The sequence below is a fragment of the Manacus candei genome, unplaced genomic scaffold (genome assembly GCF_025592945.1).
Source record: "Manacus candei isolate 608988 ecotype Guabito, Panama unplaced genomic scaffold, ASM2559294v1 h1tg000021l, whole genome shotgun sequence".
Taxonomy (NCBI): domain Eukaryota; kingdom Metazoa; phylum Chordata; class Aves; order Passeriformes; family Pipridae; genus Manacus; species Manacus candei.
In genome coordinates, this window is record NW_026138069.1 from 3,383,202 (window position 1) to 3,403,379 (window position 20,178).

General features: G+C 39.6%; 1 protein-coding gene and 1 long non-coding RNA gene across 2 annotated transcripts in view; one reads left to right on the forward strand and one right to left on the reverse strand.

Annotated features, from left to right (window-relative positions):
• The window catches only part of LOC127470465 (uncharacterized), a 28,960-nt gene extending 13,635 nt beyond the window's left edge, over nt 1-15,325 (reverse strand). Inside the window, exons 1-2 of the long non-coding RNA XR_007904304.1 lie at nt 15,291-15,325; nt 13,502-13,572 (exon numbers count right to left, since the gene is read on the reverse strand). This is a non-coding gene — a long non-coding RNA (uncharacterized LOC127470465). The remainder of the gene's footprint in view (nt 1-13,501; nt 13,573-15,290) is intronic.
• Nucleotides 15,326-16,521: 1,196 nt separating this feature from the next.
• The window catches only part of MEOX2 (mesenchyme homeobox 2), a 54,646-nt gene continuing 50,989 nt past the window's right edge, over nt 16,522-20,178 (forward strand). Inside the window, exon 1 of the mRNA XM_051785995.1 lies at nt 16,522-17,510. Within this exon, the coding sequence (XP_051641955.1) occupies nt 17,000-17,510 (511 nt within the window). The 5' untranslated portion in view covers nt 16,522-16,999. The remainder of the gene's footprint in view (nt 17,511-20,178) is intronic.

A 20,178-nucleotide genomic window follows, 5' to 3' on the forward strand; every position in this document is an offset into this window, starting at 1 on the left:
ATAAGTCATAGTAGATCAAAAGCCATAGTGTGTCAAATGTTGTAATATAATTCATGCTCGTGTATACAGCTCATATATAAAGTGATAGCTCATGCTAAGGCATTGCCTCACATTGCTCTTATAGCTACAGCTCCCCTAAGAGCGTTATAATATGCTATTGACTTTCTTGTGGATTCATCGTGCTGTGAATTATTTCTGGCCAGTGGAATGCATGGAGTTACCTTTTGGGTATTATTTAAGCAGGCGTCTTGTGATTGTGCCAGAGATCTTTTTTGCAGAAGTCAAGGTGTGTATTGTTTCCCTAGATTTTTTTTAAAGGAAAAAAAAAAAAAGGGAAGAAACTGAAGATTTACACTTTGGCTTAAAGATATATTGGGTATATGAAAACAGCTCTTTTTTTTCTCTCCCATAAAAGAACTGATCCCATGGTCTCAGCAGGAATATGTATATGAAGCCATATTCAATAAAACTTAGGTGCCACAATTTTTCTCTATTTCCTTTTAAACCAAAGAATAGACAACTGCCACGTATACTTTTGTCCCCAGCATTCCATCTTTTTAATTTCCTACATACAGTTGCTCAGTTTTTTCCCTCCTTCTTTGTTCTTTGTCTTGGAATAAAAAAGAGATAAGAAATAAAACAAAAAACACTGTAAATGATCCTCTTCCTGAGGACGCTTTACTCCTTCTAACTGTTTAACTTTTCACCCTTTGGGTGCTTCGTGGAAAAGCCATTACTTGCTTGCTGAGGAAAAAAGCATTTAATGAATCACAAAATCATTCAATTATTCTTAAAAACACTTCACATCACACATCTTTTTCCAAGTACAGTGAGCATTTTTCACATTTAAATGGTGCATAACTGCCTCATAGAATGTGTCCCTAGAGTTAGAGACATTTTAACAGAAAGGTTCCAGGAGTATATAGAGTTATTTTGATATATATCAAGTATTAAAGACATAGCACTAAAGATGCAGAATTTCCTCTTCTCTCTTCACTGTCTTTCAACAACATTTATGCAAAGTTGCCTTTATGCTATTGTGCAACCTCTAACTTTGTGCTGAGCTGAGATCCGCATGCTGTGCTTACTTCGGCTTGCTGCAGTACCACATGATAAAAATGAAGTAATAGTAAAGCTATTAGCTAGTATAGGGCAGCAAAGCATTTAAAATGTGTTTTGTAAATAAAATTGCAATTTATCCAGGAAGGGAAGTAAGAGACTTCGTCACAAAAGTACATTATTTTCAATTGCTGTTGAGGTTGTTGCTGATCTCTTGCTACTTTTTCTCTGCTTTCATAAAAGAAGTGCTTTCTGCAGACTGCAGTAGCTGCCACTTCCTACACAACTTTCTCTTTTTAGTTTTTTTTTTTCCCTCTGAGGTGTTTTGTTTGGTTGGTTGGTTTGGTTTTTTTTGTTTGTTTGTTTGTTTTTGGTTTTGGTTTTGTTTTGCTTTGTTTTTTTTTTTTAAAGGACTTACATTGTTATATTTTCTTTTCTGTATTTTATGAAAATATATGTGCATTTCCCAACAAAATCAGGTGGCTGACTTGATTTGTAAAACCAGCTTGAAGGCTGCACTTTTGCCAGGGCAAATGGGAGTCAGCCTGTTTATCTGAATGCCAGCGTATGAGCTGGCTAAGGAGCTGGCCTTGAATTTGTAAACTTTCCTGCACTTTTATATCCCTGTAGTTTAAACAAGTAATTTTTTCCATAGCAATGATTTTTTCCTTTTATTTTTTTTTTAATTTAATAGGAAAGAGTGGTATTTATACAATAGCTTTAGGCTAACTTAGATATCCGACTTAGGCACAGTTTTAAGAACTAAACCTAGGTGTTTGTACTTGCCTGCGTAGCTGGCAGCAAGACAGAGGTGCCGGGGGGCTGTAGGCAAGGGGGTGCTGCTGCAATTCAAAGGACCTAAATCAAATGCCTGAATAGACAGTGTGAATAAACCTCTAGATGACTGGAATTATTGGACCACATTAGAGAGAGAGCAAAAAAGTGAGGCTGGCATATGGTGAGTGTCCTACATATGGTATGTTGTTTATATGTGTTTTTTTCCGTTAGCATTTCTCTTTCCTTTGTTGCTCCACCTCCTCCTGCAGTCTCTCCTAACAACAATGTTAATTCAAAAACTTCTGTGGTTGAAGTGAAGTTTTTGGACCTGCGCTACTCTCAAAAGCACAAAAATCAGGCGAAATGAGTTAGCTCGCTCTCCCATACTCTGCCTCGCCTAAACAGTGCCCTAGGTGCTTGTGTGTAATTTCCTATTTCCTTTTACTTTTCTGGAGCCGATAAGGTGTGGGGGGGGTTAAAATCACTTGTCATAAAATTTACCATATTTCACCCCTTAAAGCCTGTGTTTTCTACTTACTCAAATATCAATAAAATTTTCAATAACTAGAAAGGGTAGGCATCAATATAATAGACACACACTCTTCATACTGTATTAATTCCTTTGGTCCAGTCAAATCCTGGTCTTATCCAAAGTAGCTTCAGGGGGAATCTCCCTTGTGCAGCAAAAAGCAGGCTCCACCTGGTTCCGATTAACTTTCCACTGGTTGGATCTGCCCAGTGATGGCGTAAGAAAATACAGAGCGGAGAAGCCTGCAATTGAAGCCGTAGATTCATGGCCTATAAAACTGAAAGGCTATTATGATCATCTACTCAGTCTGCCCCCCCCCGTGTAAGAGGCAACAGAACTTTTCTGAATTACTCTTTTTTCTCTGTGTGTGTGATTTTAACAGAAAAAAAAAGTCTTCCATCTTGATTTAAACCTTCCGGTGTGTTTCTCCAACTACATCTTCTTGCCACTGGCTTCTGTTACACCTTTGTCACCAGACTGAAAACTGTAGTGTTATCAAATTTCTGTTTCTCACATAGTTATTTATAAGCTGTGATCAAGTAGCTTTTTAAATGTCTCCCTGATAACCTAAATAGATCGAGCTCCTTGAGTCTTTCATTACAAGGAATGTTTTCCACTCCTTTCATCATTCTTGTTGCTTTCCTCTGAACCTTTTCCAATTTTTCAACAAACTCTCTTGAATTGTGGTCACAGTATTTCCAGAACTGGTTGCGTCTGTGCCAAGGACAGAGGTAACACAACCATACTGTATATTTGTCTGGTGATGTGCCCATGGGTTGTTTCAGATTTGTATCTACCCTCTTGTACTCACAGTTTTTTGCACTGATTATCTGCTCTACGGCCTTTTTCAGACTGACTTCAGTCTGTGAGCAGGGTCCCTACCTTGTAGCAGTGGTATAGTCTTTGTTATTATAGCAGTGTCTTATCTTTCCCTGGATCGAAATCTACCATTTGTTAACTGTGGCCAGTTTCCTGAGCAATCTGGGTATACAGTGACTGGGCTTGCTCTTTTTTTATTAATCTTTCAATAATTTCAAATGCAAACTTTCTAAATATATTTTTTTAAATTTGATAGAAGAGTCACAGGAAAAAAAAGTGACAGGGTCACGCGTTTGTGGATCACTGTTAAAACAAACACCACTATTTCTCTCCACTTAATACATGGCTGAGACTGATATTTGACTCTAATAGGTACAATATTGATTTTAATAATTTTTTTCTTCATCAAAATATTATGATTAACAATGAAAAGACTTTCCAATATTCCTCTACATATTTAATAATACTAAAATTACCTTTATCCTACCAAATTTATACCCTTATTAAGTGATATCTAGTTAGCTTTGGCAAGATGGTTTTCCAGAAAATTCTGTTCTCACTGCTTTGATTAAAATGAACTAATATTCCTAGAAGCCATTCCTTATTTTGCTTTAGATCAACGTGTGGTTGCAATGCTTACTGACATTTAGGTCATCACATTTATTCTTTTTAACTATTCACAAAAATTTTTACATAGTTCCCTTGAACCTCCCTAGTTCTCCAGGATATACTAAAAATCCTCACTAACCATGCAGACAGGTTCTCTGCCAAATGTATTAAAATACCTCCATGCAAATTATTTGGGTCTACTGATTTTAAAAATGTCTAGTTTTATTAGCTGCTATTTAACGTACTCCTGTGTAACTACTGAAATAGAGCATCATATTCATCTGATATGAATACATCATTTGAATTTTTCCCAAAATGCAGAAGAAAAGTATTTGAGAATGCTTTTTTCCTTTTTTTTTTTTTTTTAAATGTTATTACAAAAAGTCCTGGTTATTTCCATTTAGTAAGGATTTTTTTGTTCATAATGTAATTTCAAAATGTCCTCATATTGTCCCTGTCTCTGTTTTCTCTTTGTGATATTTGTCTTTCTTTAAAATGCTCTATAATTCCCAGCTTGTAATTTGCATTAATTGTTACTTTCCCCCCTTCTCCTCCCTTTTGTTTGCTTGTTGTTTTTTTATAGTATTACTTTCACATACAAAGTCATTTTATTATTTTCAACAAAGGAGTAGAAGATTTTCCTTGATTGTGACTTTAACAGACTGAAGATGTCAATCAATTTTTTCTTTAACACTTTCTCTGTATAACTGTTTCAGAGTCGCTGTCAACTTTGTAAAAGCTGATTGTCTTATACCAACAAATGTAAATATTGGATGTTAATGCATTTGCTCGTAACAAATATAATCGAGTTTTAGCTATGTGCGCATAAGCAATTAATTTTTAATACTGTGATTCCTCTGTCACTAGACTGAAGTCTTGTAGAGAATTCCTCCTTGTTGGATTCAGTTAGGGAAAGAGTCATTTTTAATTTGTTTTATTATGGACACTCTGAGGTTTCCCGTTTAATACTATTCCATACCTTGTAAGCATTTTTAACATGTTAAGCTATTTTGTGACCTGTATGAAAGAAATACAGACTTTTAAAATTATTATTTAAATGTGACAGCAATGAGAATCTTTCAAAGGAGGCATTAAGAGTAAGACAAAATGACAGCTTGATTCAACTACAGTTTAGATTATTGCTTCATAATAAAGTGTAGTTTTAAAAATATTGACACAGTTACTGAGAGGTGTGAAAGATTTAACGCACAGAAGCTCTTTTAGTTTTTTGGTAGGAGTAAAGTGTGAACCTGTAGTCACAGTGTTCTCTTGTAGCCTCTCTTTATTTACAGTATCACATGCAGATTGCTCACTTCAATGCTTTAAGCAGAAATACAAAACATACTGAAAATGCAGCTACAATTATAACAAATTATAAAATTCTGGAAATTGTGTCTGAAGTTCCAGACTCTTTGAAGTCAGTAGCACTCAAACTGTTAGACTTTCAGTAGTTTTCTTCACAAAATGCTGTTCCATATTATAATAATTTAACTTGCCACTAGCCTCATGGTAAAGTTCGCTAACTGGATCAAAACACCCTATTACCTCACCCTGATTTAATCCCATTCTTTAAGAGGGTGAAACCTATTAAAAATGGTATTAAATAAGAATGTTTGCAGGGAATGCATCTCCTAATTCTTGCTACATGATTTCCTGGAAACATTTTTAAAGAGGAATATTGCATTTCTATTTGTGTCGTGAGCAGACTATTCTTAACGACAGACCTGAACTGAATGTCTACAGTATACGTTTCTAATTTTAGGTATAGTTGCCTTATAATGATCTGGTTTAATTTCTTTTGCCCTTTCTCTTGCCTATTTTGATGCAAAGCTCTCCCGTTCAGTGCACAGCAAAGATCTCTACAGAAATCCTATTAAAAGATTACTGATAATTCAACTGGTCACCATCTAAAATTAATTGGTAGAATTTTAAACATTTTATCAGCAAAACCACAGTATCTTACCTGTTTTCAGCTATTTTTTTGCCAGTGCCTTATGAACGTACAATACTGACTTATATGGCAGTTGGGAAAGGAGACACCAAACATATTTGGAGAATAAAATAAGTATTAAAATGGATTAACAATCAATTTGGCTTCAATGCAATAAATGCAGAGCGACTCTGCAAGCACAAGAACTAGCTACATTTTCTACACAGATTTATTTCCTACTATGTAATGTACATAAAACACGTGAATTTAATTTGTTATTGGTATTCTGTACCATGAGGAGAGTCAAGGAAAAAAATCCATATAACCACACGAGTGTAATGTTAAATATGAGAAAAACCCTATTGTACCAATCAGACAAGAATTAATGCCACGAGAGTTATTAGGGGATGTTCACATGTGCAGGAACATTTGGATGATTTGAGAGAGGCCGAGGCTGACCAAGCCCAGTGGCTGATACACCCTATCACCAGTACAAAATAGTGCTTGAGGCTATGTATCTGGGAAACTGGACTTTCTCTGCTCATGCTCTTTCTGATCAGACTTGTCTTTTTCTGGCAGCTTTTGCCAGCAATCAGATCCACTGGAAACATAAAAGAGAAAATGACTGCTGGAGTTGTGCTGAACAAGCGGAGCGTTATTTTTCTTCTTGCTCTGTTTGCCCATATGCACAATGAAAGGAAGCTGGCAGAGGTCCTGATCCAGGAAAAGAATTAGGAGCTTTATCATCCAACAATAAGTTGAGCAAATTGAAGACCACAAACTACTTCTCTTCAGAGTACCCTTGAAGGATTCGGTGCCTTAGAGGTAATAGAAGGAAGTAAAGGGAGGTTGTAAAGATGAGTAGCCAGACAATGAGGGATGCTCGTACAAGGTCTGCTGTCGAGCATTGGGCAAAGAACACATGCAAAAAAATCTAAAATTCTAGATCTTGAAGTCCTGGTAATTTTAATTATTTTCAAAAGGTGCAATACTTTTTATTCTAAAATTTTGGTTGTTCACATAATAATATTTCAAAGGACAGCACATTTGATGAAAGATTACAGTAATATACATGGATTATTAAATATATATAATGAAGCTGGTAACTAAGAAGAAGTTGTTCCATTCAATAGAAATAAATGAAAGAGAATTTTAAAACCAGGGAGTTAAAACCCAAGAAGTCTTTCATGACCAGCGAAATACAATCTTTCTGCCCTTTGTTATCATATAACCCTTCCTCAGATTATGACTCAAGGAGCACACGGGAGAGGTTTTAATATCCTGTAAAACTAAAAATCTTAAAACAGAACTTTGACATGGTGACTGAACCCCTTTGAGCTTTTGAGCTGGTCTTTGGAAATTTGGAAGGAGTCCAGATTTTTGCTAACTCTTTGTTTTCAATCCAAAATAATCTGGAAATAATACCTGTAACATGAATGATATTAATGTATACCTGTAATAAGGACATAAACTGGTGGAAATATGACTGCTTAGTCTCCTCAAATAACAATATGAACTTTACCTTAACATGATCATCTCACACAAATTCTTTCAAACATCAAATGGCTAGAGTGTTATTTAAAGGACATTTTTTCCCGTTATAAATTGATGTGCACACAGAAAAAGATCTGAAAAATATTGAGCAGAAATCTAATCCACCCAAAATCTTTATGGATAAACTGTTCCCCTAGTAATCCCTCAACCTATAAACACCTCAATAAGACATCTAGAGAAAATTGTTTGAAATTCTTATAGACTCAGTACCTCTGAAAATGCTGCAAAGTTGGTCTACTAACACTGATTAACCAGTTACATAAGGAACTCAGGAATCATAAGCACTGCTCAATTTACTGGAATGAGAGGCTTTCTTCTTTTCCCTGCCCCTTGCTTGACAATCAAATTTTCCATACAAATTGGCATGGTGTGGTAGATTTTCCCTCTACTATTCCATATCCTTGATATTCTCTGCGTGGGGAACTGCCACTAATGCCAAAGGGATGCTTGGCCCGTTGTGCTCTCCCGATAGCTACTTCAGAAATGCTGTTGGATTAAATAGCGAGAGACAGCAGTGTTTCGGTCGTGATCCGTCAGGCGGATCTGAGAGGAGCCGTTTGCCCTGAGAGAGGATAGACTTTCGAGACATATGGTGCTATAATGGGGGGGTGGGGAATTTTCAATTCCAATCCACCCATTCCGGATGAGAGAGACTGAGCTAATACCCTCGTGTATGGTGCACTGCATCTAGCTACGGAAGTAGCGTTAGGATGGAATTTATGGACTCTCTAAATTGTTTGCCAGGAAATGTTTACTAGCTATGCACAATAAATGACTGTGAAAGCGTATTCCTGTGTTTAATATGGTATGGTTATTTCCTTATATTTTGGTCATACTATTATGATACCAATAAAGGAAACTTAGAAAAACAAAAAGAAGACAAGAAAACAAACAAGCAATGCATGTTCATATTTATGGGACTTCATTTGGGAAAGTCTGATTGACTACAAATTGTAAAGGGTAAACTTACTGCCTGCACCCCTGGATACATGCCATGCCTGCCATATTAAAAATTAAATATATGAGTTATTTTTAAAGCAAAATATTCTCATCATCAAGTCAAGGTATGTTTTTAAGAAAGCCCATTACCACTGCAGGGGGTCATATGTAATGAAATTACTGTACATGTATATGAGAAGGCTACCTACCAACTTTCCAAAATGGATACACAGCTTCATAATTTAGAAATTAAAGAGGCAGTTTTGGACTGCAGGCTGAAATCTTGGCATTTTGCTCTGAGATGTGACTCTGTCTTCCATACAGCTCACTGTTATACCAGGGACTACTGCACAGTTTTATAGGGTGTGTTAGATTAGATACATTCCCAAACATTTTACTCTGCTAGGAAGCAAAGTCAGAACTTTGTCTGGTAATCTGTGCAAGGAGCTTTTTCTGCTCCTTCATTTGATTTAATGTGAGACTTCTTTTTTAGTATAATGCGTCTAAGAACTCTCCCTGTTATTAAAAGAAAGCGGGCACTAACCCAATTTGTTTTAATTGTACATTAAGGGTTTGAGCCTGGAGGTAAGCTTGTATTTCTGCACGGCTGAACACCCTCTTTTAGCGTACACATATGTGTATTTATACATCCAGTATGCAGTTCATGATGGGATTTTCAAGTTTAGTGTCTTAGTAATAATGCAGTTTCTCAGTTTCCACTTGTATTTTCTGCAAATAAGAATAAATATAGGAGACAGGCATACTTTGTCCCTTTTTTCCTATGAATATAACAGAGGAGATTAGCTGATAAAAGAAAGAATGAAAGAGAATTTAAAATTAGACATCTCAACTTCTATAGCAGATCATTTAACAATTTTAGTGCAATAAAAAATTGAAAATGCATTAGTAAAATATTTTATCCACCAGGTTTGGTTCAAAATGCAATTTTCAGTGTGTTGGTGTTGGTTTTTTTTTTCGTAGTCACAGGGAACAGTATTTACATTTAGCTGCACTTTTAAAAATTGCTACTACAGTCTAACAATGAAGTTGATCCTGTAAGGTCATTGGGGAAAAGAAAAGACTCAGCACTTCTCAAGGTCAAGTATGAAGACAGTTCTTGTTGTAAAACACTTAGAGTGGGTTGTTTCTCTAAAATGTTTTTCTCTAGCAAGCTGATCACAGTAGTAAAAGTATATGAAAAATACATTATTTTTAATACTACTAGGAGGAAAAAGTGGTACTACAAGTTATCTTGGTAACAGCAAAAAGGGGTTTCAAAAATGGGAATGCGTAGGTTTGGATGCACTATGAACACAATTCATACCGTGAGATGTTAGTTTTGATTTGAATTTCATTGTTTCAAACAAAAGAACAGTATTTAAGAGGTTTTTTTCTATTACATAGTAAAAATCTATCTCAGCTTAAACCCATTGCCTACAACTAGCAAGCTGAAAAACGCAAAATGCTATGAAGGCAGTTTACCTGGACAGTGTCTGTTTTATTAGTTTTAATCAGAGTTGTATTGGGTATCGTGAAGGAAAAAACACGGCTTTCAGCGTAACATAGCCAAGAAGCTGACATGTCTCGTGCCTTTCTCTTCCATTAGAGACATGCTATGCCTCCAGATGCTGCAGTCTGGATTTAGGGGCATATACTGCTCTTGCACAAATAAGAGTTGCATATGTTATGAGTTAATTCCGTTTTGTTGTGTTCTCTTACACATGGCGTTTTTGAAACAGTTAGATGGAAAATATTTTTAGTTTACCATCTTGTATTAAAATATACTTGGATTATGAAGTAAAATCTAAATCCCTGAGTGATATGTTCTACAGCTCAAATACACAAATGCATGAAGTTCATGGACAAATTACCTATGAGGGAATAACACAAAACCAGACAGTGTCCCCACATTGCTGTACTTTGCATTTGTGTCTCAGTCAGCTGAAAAGTATTCCAAATAATACACCTCTTCTTACAGCTGAGCTTCACCAAGCCCGCAGTGCTAGGCACTTTTTTTTCGAAAGAGAAGGGATAGGAATAAATGGTCTTCACACTTTTATTGTGGGCATCAAATTTAAATGAAATATCTGAGACATACATTAAACAAGAGAGGACAGTGGCTACAGTGATTCAGTGCACCAAAATGCAATATGTAAACTTAGATGATGTGAAAATGACTCAAAGGCAGTCCCTTGCTAGAATAGTTTATTGAACCCAACCTGAGACCTATCACATTTTATCAAAGGACATGCAAGTGTGATGCTTAATAAAGCATGACAAATAAAAATATACTGGAAAGGTTTCTTTCAAGGAGTAGTACAATATATTCACAGCTCATCAGTAAAGCTGCATTCTGTTTCGGTGAAATAAAATATAAAATGAGTTTATGCAAACATGGATTTGGAAGTTGTCAGTCTCAAGGTATGTCACTCGAATGCTTCTCCATGACAGTTAAGAACTTACCTATTTTTTTTTTTAGTGTCATTGATGCCTGCAAACTTAAAATAGCTTCCTTAATCAAAATCTTTGAGACTTTATCTGCAAATTAAGCACTTCTTGGCATGTATTTTTTAGGGAAATCTATCTTTCCCCCCCCCCATTCTTTCACAAGCCAAAATATCTGCATCTAAAACCCCCCTCAATTTAATCTAAAATTATGATTTCAAACAATTGTTATTTTGCACTTAATTTCTCCTATCTGTTGTTAGTGTTACCTGATATTAGGTTTTGGGGTGCATGATGCAGTTATGCATTAAAAAGTACATCCAATTTTTAACTCTTTCTTTCCTACAGCTATTATTAATTAAGATTGCAATCCTGAAAATGTTTCTAGTCAAGAAAATCGCCATGAACGCAAAAAAGGACTCTGTAAAAACACAGGATTACTCCCATGTGAAACTGGTGAAATGAATAAAGCCTGAGCTCTGCAGGGCAGTGAATATCTTTCTGTTCCAAATACTAGCTAGTTAGGGGTTTCTGCTCCAAGTCTAAAGCTCATCACACTATAAATCATAGCATACACACCTGCAAAGTAAATAACATAATCCCAGCAGCTATAAAAACCTAGATATTTTGTAATTATTTATTCTTGGTGCATAGATATAGGCATATGTGTCTTTTTCTCCCTCCAGAGTAGAGAAAATTAGGAATTACTACGAATACACACTGTAAAAGTAGTATTTTACTCATTAACCTGTAAAAAGAGATGACGAAAATTAGTGACTTATCACTCTCCTAATGTCCTCTGATGGAGGCAGAATTATGAAATATGCCCCCTGCTGCTGATCCTGCAAGGACTTGGAAACGTCAGCCAGGGGGCAATAAATATTTCAGGTTGTGGTAGGTTTTTTCTCCATTTAAACCTTTGTAATGTAAGCATACTGTGTATTTACCCAGTAAATGAGTAAGTCATAGTGTAAATCTTTGATGCACAAAGTTTTCAATCATCTGTATTTTTTGTTCTGGGTGACTCAGACTTGAAGTAGAATCATCAAGATATTAACTTTGCAGCACAGTAAGAAGCAAACGTTGTTAGAAATATAAAGAGATGAAAATACACTTTGCCTTTCTTCCATGCACAACGGTATCTGCATTTTTAACGAGGACTCTGGTAAAATGTCTTTTCAATGCATATACAGATCAAAATCCACAATGTGAATTGTATCAAATAATAAATGATTAATATGTAAAAATACAAGCCTTTTTTTCCTCTGTGATTAGTAATTTTAACAGGAGAATGGACGGAGGGTAGCGTGTAATTGTCAAGATCCGGAGACAACAAAATGAAAAACATTTTTCAGGCATCATTGACTTGCCTGCATATGCATTTTGAATGCATTTCTAAATACAACTTAAAGATACACATTATTAAAGTGCCCTACAAAGCTTGTCATAGCTGTTTGCTAGTTCAAGTATTTTTAAGTGGAGATAATACTAGAATAAAGACAATTGTTAAATTGTAGTATAACATGCAGATTGGGAAACAAATAGTATTGTGCAAGATGGTTCAGTTTGCAAATAAATTATCTATTAAAAACAAACACACCCCAAAGTTTTGAATATAACTTGTTCTGGAACTTTTGAGTATCTAACACAACTTTCCCATAGCTCAAATTGTAGAAACGTTCCTGAAACATCATAGTTCAGGTGTGAAGCCTCAAGTACTTTACCATTTTAATATTTCATCAGTTTATTAAATTAAATAGGAAGCATAAGACATTTTATTTGTTACAGTGGGCTGACAATTCAAGTAACTTTTAGTGATGCAATGCAGACTTTTACATCATTTTCAGTGAGGGCCTCATAACTAGGCACAACTTTTCTATAATATACTAAATTGTTGGCATAACTTTTAAGATTTGTAATACTCAGAGATCATGAAAATTAGAACAGAAGCCATATGTATATGGGAGAAGTAGCTGAAATATGGATTCAGGCTTTTGTAGATCTGTTGTAGAAAAAATTGTGTCTGATAAGTGTTAAACCATGGCACATGTAAGCGCTACAGAGAGTGAAATGGAAGTATACCACAGAAATGCAATGTTAAAATTATGTGGTAAGCATTGTGGTAGTGTAATTTCTCAGAAAATGATGGTTTTATGGAGAAGTATTGTAAAGATACTGGTATACCATAGGTTTATGAATGGTAAATGTGATTATTGTCAATTTTCACTAGTCAGGGATTCAGTATTTTTGACTACTCAGTCAACAAATTATTCATTTTCTGTGCAATGATTTTCACTTAAGGCATTCAAGCATCTCTGTAATAATGCATAATCCCCCGGTTTTATTATTGCTTTTATCTGTGGGTTTCCATTGCAGCACAGGTATCATGAGAAACGAATCATATTGCTTCTAAGAGAGTTAAACAGGCAAAAATTATGGAAAAAAAGAAAAGGCTGAAAATAAGCATGCATCTGTTGTGAATCTGGATTGACTCTAAGGTTAAATGATGCCTACCTTCACCAAATTGCCATGGAAAAATACAAACTGATCATGTTTACAGTAGAATGAAACCTCGTCCTCTTGCTTTGGTAGGCTCTCGAGTACAATAAAAACTTTGGCTAAAATAAACTGAATTCATATTTGTAAGCTTTATCTTAAGTAAGAAGAATATTCTTAAATGGTGTAAAATGCCATCCTTTTACTGACTTCAGGTAAGTTACAACGATTTTGTACCACTCAAATGGTGGTCCCCAAGTATGACTATCTGATTTTACTGTAATACGAATACTGCAAATACGCAAACCATGCACTAGAAAGAACTGATCAAGAATCCTACTTACATTCTGATAAATATTCAGGAAGGTGATCCTTTCAGTCTCCAACATAAAAAGTGAGCAAGACTACAAAAGTCCTGAAGAGGAGGAATTGTAAATTGGTTCTTTCAGGTCAATTTTATATGATCTCTTTCCACATAAATTGTAAGTTAAAAAAACCAAAAACAACCCACCACCAAAAGCAAAATACACAAAGTGAATGCAAATAGTAGCCCATACATGAAAATATAGATAATGTTCCAAACTGTGTTGGCTCCAGATGTTTTTATAAGTTAAACAGTTTACTGTTTTCACATATTTAAAACATTCTATTTTTTCACTTGATGTTTATAAGCTTTGGGCAAACTTGCTGGCATTGATTTAAGTTATGCTTTTGTACCACATGTAGGTCAAACACACGTTCTGAAAAAATACAATATGAACAAGAATTCAATCATTAATATTGAGAGGTAATTGTAACTGCTTACACTTTCTTCAGTAATTGTTTCACTGAGACACTTTGCACTGAAGGTTTAACTAAAAAGTGTATTTTTTTACAAAGAATGGTATCATATAGCCATAGGTATTTGATAACTCTGCACAGAAAGTTTTTGAATCATTTCAGTAAGCATTTGAAGCTGCTTATTTGCCTTAACTTCAGTTGCCTATATTTGCATTCTCCTTTTATAGTTTAAAATGAAAGCATAAAGCTCTGTAGAGAATTGCATTTCCAGTTCTTGTGTGCTTAAAACCTGTTATTAAAGAAGTAATAAGAATACTTGATGTAGGACTTGTGAACTTATTAGGGTACTCAAAAACCCTGGGAAGCACAGTCCCGAATATTCAGATTTGACTATGAAGCTAATGGCAAACACTAAGTTTTGCCATTATAGCTTTGCTATTGCAGTCTTCTTTTTCTTCTTCTTCTTCTTCACCTTTTGGAGCCTCTCCTACCTCTCTCTAAAAGGTCCTATTTGGCTCCGTTTCTTATTTCTCTTGGAAACCTAATCTTTCTTCCTCCCCCTCGCACCCTCTCACTTTCTTCATTGTACTTCAGTTATTTCAATTTTTTTATCGTGTGCGAGAAATCCTGCGTGGCCATGCCCCAGAATTAAGAAAAGGCATTTTTACACCGGCTTGGGTTCGGGACTTCCCCGACCCGTTCGCAGCTGTGGCAGTGTCAGGGCTTCAGCGGCAGCGGCCCTTGAAGGAGGGGTCCTGGCCTCCTCGACGGGGTCTCGCCCCCGTGGCCGGGGCGGACGGACGGACGGACGGACAGCAGCAGGTTGGAGAGCCGCGGAGGGCAGCGGTGCGGTGCGGGGGGGCCGCGCCGCCGCTCCCCGAGCTCCCACCTGGGGCCGCCCGGCCCGGCCTCGCCGCCCGCCCGCCCCCGCAGCCCTCGGGCCGCCGCTGGCGGGGCCGCTGCGGGCGCGACGCACCGCGCCGGTCGCTGTCTCGCAGTTATTGCTTCATGGCAGCGCCTTGTTTGTGAGGGACAGCAGCACCCCTGTGCTGCCAGCCCGGCGAGTTCCCAAACCCAAGAGGGGTTAAACCATTGAGATTTCTTTGTCCTCCTCTCTTCTAATATTAGAGCACATATTGAAACGATAAACACAATGAAAAGCACGAAATATTTCATCAGTGTTGTAACTGTATATTTCCTTTATTCTGAAGAAATATCAAGTTTTGAACGGTGCACAGAGGCAGCAACTTCTGCTTTGGACTCTGCTCTCTTTGTAAAGACCGCGTTGTTACAGTTAAATCTAAAGACAGTTTTTAAAAAGCGTTAGATGTCAGAAAAGGGGGGAAATCTTACCGTCGAAAGACTGCTGCAGGTTCCAGCTCAGTCTGAAACTGCAGAGAAAAGCAGAGCAGCTGCTGAACAAAAGTTTTAGATTTTTTTTTTTAGAAAGTCTGCAAAACTAATTTCCCACAAAATAGGACTCAATTTCCGTTTAAGAAACTAGCTCTTGCAAATCTCATACAATTGCTGATTTTTTTTCCACTAGCAATTGAAATTCATTTTATCTTTCACACATGGACCCAAGAATTTACACTTAAATTGCAGAAATGCAATGGTTTTCCTTTTTATTATTTTTTTAATGTTGATTTGAGGGGAGGAGGAGGAAGGTACTTCGAAGGGTAAGAACAAAACCTTTCCATAGTGGGCACCTCTTTGGTCAGTGATTAATAAATGTGTTATCCTGATTTAAACCAGTTATGAGCCGCGTTCATGGCTACAGTGAATTCTACTACACACACGAAAAAAAAAAAAGGGAAGAAAAAAAAAAAAAGACAGGCCCAAGCTGTCCAGGTTGTCTCTCCTGATCTACTACGGACCGCAACGAAGCAAAGGAAGATACAAGAAATAAAAATTACGCGACTTCTTGTTTTGAAGGGGCAGGGGGCAAGAAGGAAAACTTCTCCTTCCGCAACAAGATTTGCAGGCACGGTGGGCGCCGGTGGGTTCGTTGCAGAACCAGCCCCTGATGCCAGGGAATAGTGTAAAGTGCATGCGGGCAGCCCGGGCAGCGCCGCGCTCACCCCGGGTGCGGGGCCGTGGGCACGGGCGAAGCGGGAGGATGCCCCGCACCCGCACCGGGAGCTGGGCGCGAGGGAGCGGCGTTCGGCCCCGGCCTCGGCCCGCTCAGCTCCTCACGCTGCTCTCGCACCTGGGCGCTCAGGTGAGGCGCTGCCGGGCGCCCTCGAGTTCCCGGGGAAATGGGGCGGTGGTGGTTCCCGCACGCCCGCCGGCCGCCCCAGAGTCACCCTCCGTATTTCGCCTCACGTCTTTATTGCGCTCCCCCGCCCGCTGCCCCCGAGGGGCGGCAGCGCCCCGAGCGGTCCGGTCAGCCCCGACGGGGCGGTGATAGCCCTGCGGGGGCCGCACGACGGGGGGACACGGCCGCCCCCCGCCCAGGGCGGGGTGCGCGGGCGGCCCCGCCGGCTCCGGGGCAGCCCCGGCGGGTGCCGCGGCGGGAGGCGCTCCCCGGTCCGCCTGGGGGCAGGGAGAGGCGGGCGGGCTGCGCCCCCGCGGAGCCGCCCCCCCGCACGGCCGCGGGTGCCCGGGGCGCGGGCGCGCAGCGCTGCCGCCCCGCTGACGGAGCGACTCGGCGCGGGGACGGCGCTGGCGTTTTGGAGGGAGTTTGCATGTGGTCAGTGCTGTGCTGCTGAGCCAGCCCCCAGCTCACATTACACACTACTGTATTTATAACCTCTCGAAGCTGTTTCCCCCTTCAAGCAGTTCTCTGGGACCACCTTCTATTGGCTTCAACCTCTCCTGCTTCTTGACATCTGAGCAGCTCTGAGAACGGCTCATCTAGGTCCGAGTGTTTATGCAGCGGAGACTGGCCACTAGGGCTAAAGACCTGGATTATCTGAGCTCAGCTGCCTGCTGCAGAGTCTGTCGGTGCCGTTTTGGAAAAAAAATCCCAGCCCCGATCTGTTTACAGTGAAAGTTGACAAAGGGTGGTGAAGTTGGATCTTTCCTAAACTCTCCTGCCTGGAACCTGAGACTTGCATGCCATGGATCACACACTTTTTGGCTGCCTGCGCAGCCCCCATGCCACTGCGCAGAGCTTGCACCCTTTCTCCCAGTCTTCTCTTGCCCTGCATGGAAGATCTGACCACATGTCCTACCCTGATCTGTCTTCTTCTTCTTCCTCTTGCATAATAGCGGGATACCCCAATGAGGAGGGCATGTTTGCCAGCCAGCATCATAGGGGGCACCACCACCACCACCATCACCACCACCATCACCACCAGCAACAGCAGCACCAGGCTTTGCAGACGAACTGGCACATTCCTCAGATGTCGTCTCCTCCTGCCGCGGCCAGGCACAGCCTCTGCCTTCAGCCCGACTCAGGAGGACCCCCGGAGCTGGGCAGCAGCCCCCCTGTCCTGTGTTCGAACTCTTCCAGCCTGGGCACCAGCACCCCCACGGGGGCAGCGTGTGCGCCAGGGGACTATGGCAGGCAAGCTCTGTCCCCGGTGGAAACAGAGAAGAGGTCTGGCAAAAGGAAAAGCGACAGCTCAGGTAAAGACTCGCGCGTTCCCCTGCGGGACGGGATCCCCGGGCGGCGGGTGCCGGGGGGAGGACGCGGTCGGGCCCCTCGTACCCGCCGCCGCTCGGCTCGGCTGGTTCGGCTCGGCTGGTTCGGCCCGGCCCGGCTCGGCCCAGCTGGGCTCGGCCGGCTGGCCCAGCCACGGCCGCCGCCGGGGGCTCGCCTCCGGCTGACACCGGACTGCCGGGGTCTCTCCTTCCCTCCAACGCACTCTCGGAATCTCCATCACTAACTCAAGCTTTATTGGGGCTACGCGAGGGGAAAATAAAAACAAAAAATCCAACACGTGATAGAGTATGAAATGAAGGTGGTGGTGGGGGGGAGAGTTCCCTATAGCGAAGGAGAGAAACGGTTGTAGTTTTCGTGCGGATTCTAGCATCTGGTCCTGCGGCCCCCTCCCCCCTGACCGATACGACACCTCTGCTTCAAAATTCAGAATCCAGCGCGCTCCTTCCCCTCCGCCCCTTCGCCACGGAGCTAACTGCGGCTCCGAGGCGATTGCACAACGCTTGGAAGCGCTGCCTTGGAAGCAGGGATTTGGGAGAGGAGCTGATGCCTCGCTACCCTGTAGGATCTGTGTGATCCTGAATCAAATCCTCAGCGTCTAAAGGGCAAAATTTGGAGTCCGTAAAGCAAACGGGTGAATGGGAGCTTAGGAAAGCTGCTTCATTTCATTTGATTTCAGTTTGCTGGTGGAAGGGGCAGAGGGAAGAAAGGAACCATCTGATTTTTAAAATCGCCATAATTCTTATTTAAAGGTGAACATAAAAACATATAGATCCACAGTCATTCCAGAGCGATGATTTGGCATCATAGAACATGCAAGAAAACTTGACATTATCTTTGCTTTCTAAAGCAGCAAAGCCTGTCAAAGTCCCGCTCTGACAAAAAAAAAAGCCACTCAGCGAAGGCAACCCGACTGATGGGACTTCCATTAGGGCACAAATAAACTGGGGGGTCACTAGCAATACACTGAGATAGGCAGGAGACACTTGAAAACGAGAGGGCTCAACAGATTGAAAACTCGAGAGCTGGCGTAGCAAATTGTTTGTTATCGCGGAAGAGAAAGTGAAAGGCTTTTCCAAATATTTATGAAGTTCACAACTGAAACCGTCACCTCTTTCATTCAAAAAGTTGTAAGCTTGGTAAAGTGGTAAGCAACAGAAACGATTTTTAAAAATGACCCTCAAGAATGCCATAATTTCCTTCATTGTCCATTACATTAAAAAGATTTACAGTAGTTTAGAACGTGTTTAACCGAATTTCATCTTATGTAGTGGTATACACACAGAAAACTCCTCCCAAGATTAAAAGCCATATATAGTTAAAACACTGTTGGTAAAATCTATTGTTTTGTCTTCTTTACATTCAGTGACATAAAATGAATTATCTGATTTTGTGATGTGCATCAGGAGTCCCTGTTACTACTGGGAGAATAACTGGATGCCTGCCGGTGTAAGGATTTGTTGTATTTGTCAGTCTATTTAAAGCTAAAGGAAAAAGGGAAATTGGTCCCTTTCACTGTTAGGGAAGTATCTGAATCACTTTCTGTTTATTTAATTTTACAATACAAGCCAAAAAAACACCAATGGGGAATGTCCTAAACCTTACCCTGAAGTGACTGGAACCTTCCACTGGATTAGTGGACAAGGGTTCGAGCTTAAGCCATGGTTACATTTATCTTGTGCTGTACTCTGATTCTCAGTTTCTGAGACTTTCTGAAGATCAAGGCAGGTAACTATTTCCTTTTCTCTTCCACTAAGAAAAAAATATTATGGCCATTCATACAATTGTGTATCTCTCAAACTGAAAATAGATGTCTTTTGACAACAGCTGAATAGCTGCTGTATCTTTGTTTTTTCTTCAGGAAAAACCCGAGTTTTGGACTGAACATTTAAGCCCACCCCTTTATTAATCTTGAACCCTGGTGCCCTTCTAATGTATGGCAGCAAGAACTATTTTTAAGTCACTATGTTTCTATATTTGTCATCCATAATTGCCCCTCAGTTGATTAAAAATCATCTCCTTTATTTCTCATTAATCTGTTTTTTTTAAACAAATTACTGTGCTTGAAAGAATTTCATCTATGCCTTCATCATACTTGGAACTACTTCAATAGACATTTGTAAAAAATCCTAATAGTAAATAAGTAAGAGGTAAAGAGAGAGAGACTTTTAAGTTTCAGTGCCAGCATTCTGAGACAGTTATTAATGCTTTTGAGTATTTACACATATATTTCCTCTTCTGAAGCATTTCACTTAAAGCCACAGAATGTTCAGTGTTTTCTTGAGCACTGAATCTGTTCCGCATTTCAGGGCTGAATTAACCTTAGGCTACCCCTTTCTTGCACTACTCTGCTTTTGTTTCTGTATGTTTTAAGATCAGAAACATTGAGTCATAAAACTGAGTTTGTAGATAGTTTAAATAAAATAAAACATGATCGTTCCTTCTTTAATTTGTCTTTTAAATAAGTAACTGCTGCTCAGCCATGTAGCTACTCTGAAAATTTACCTGCGGGGATACCCCATTTTACTTATTTGTTATGATGGTGGGAGTATAATTTTTTATAATTATAAACAAAAATCCAGAGGGCAAGCAAAATTTCGGATGATCGACTGTGTTTTCCCTTGGACTTCACAT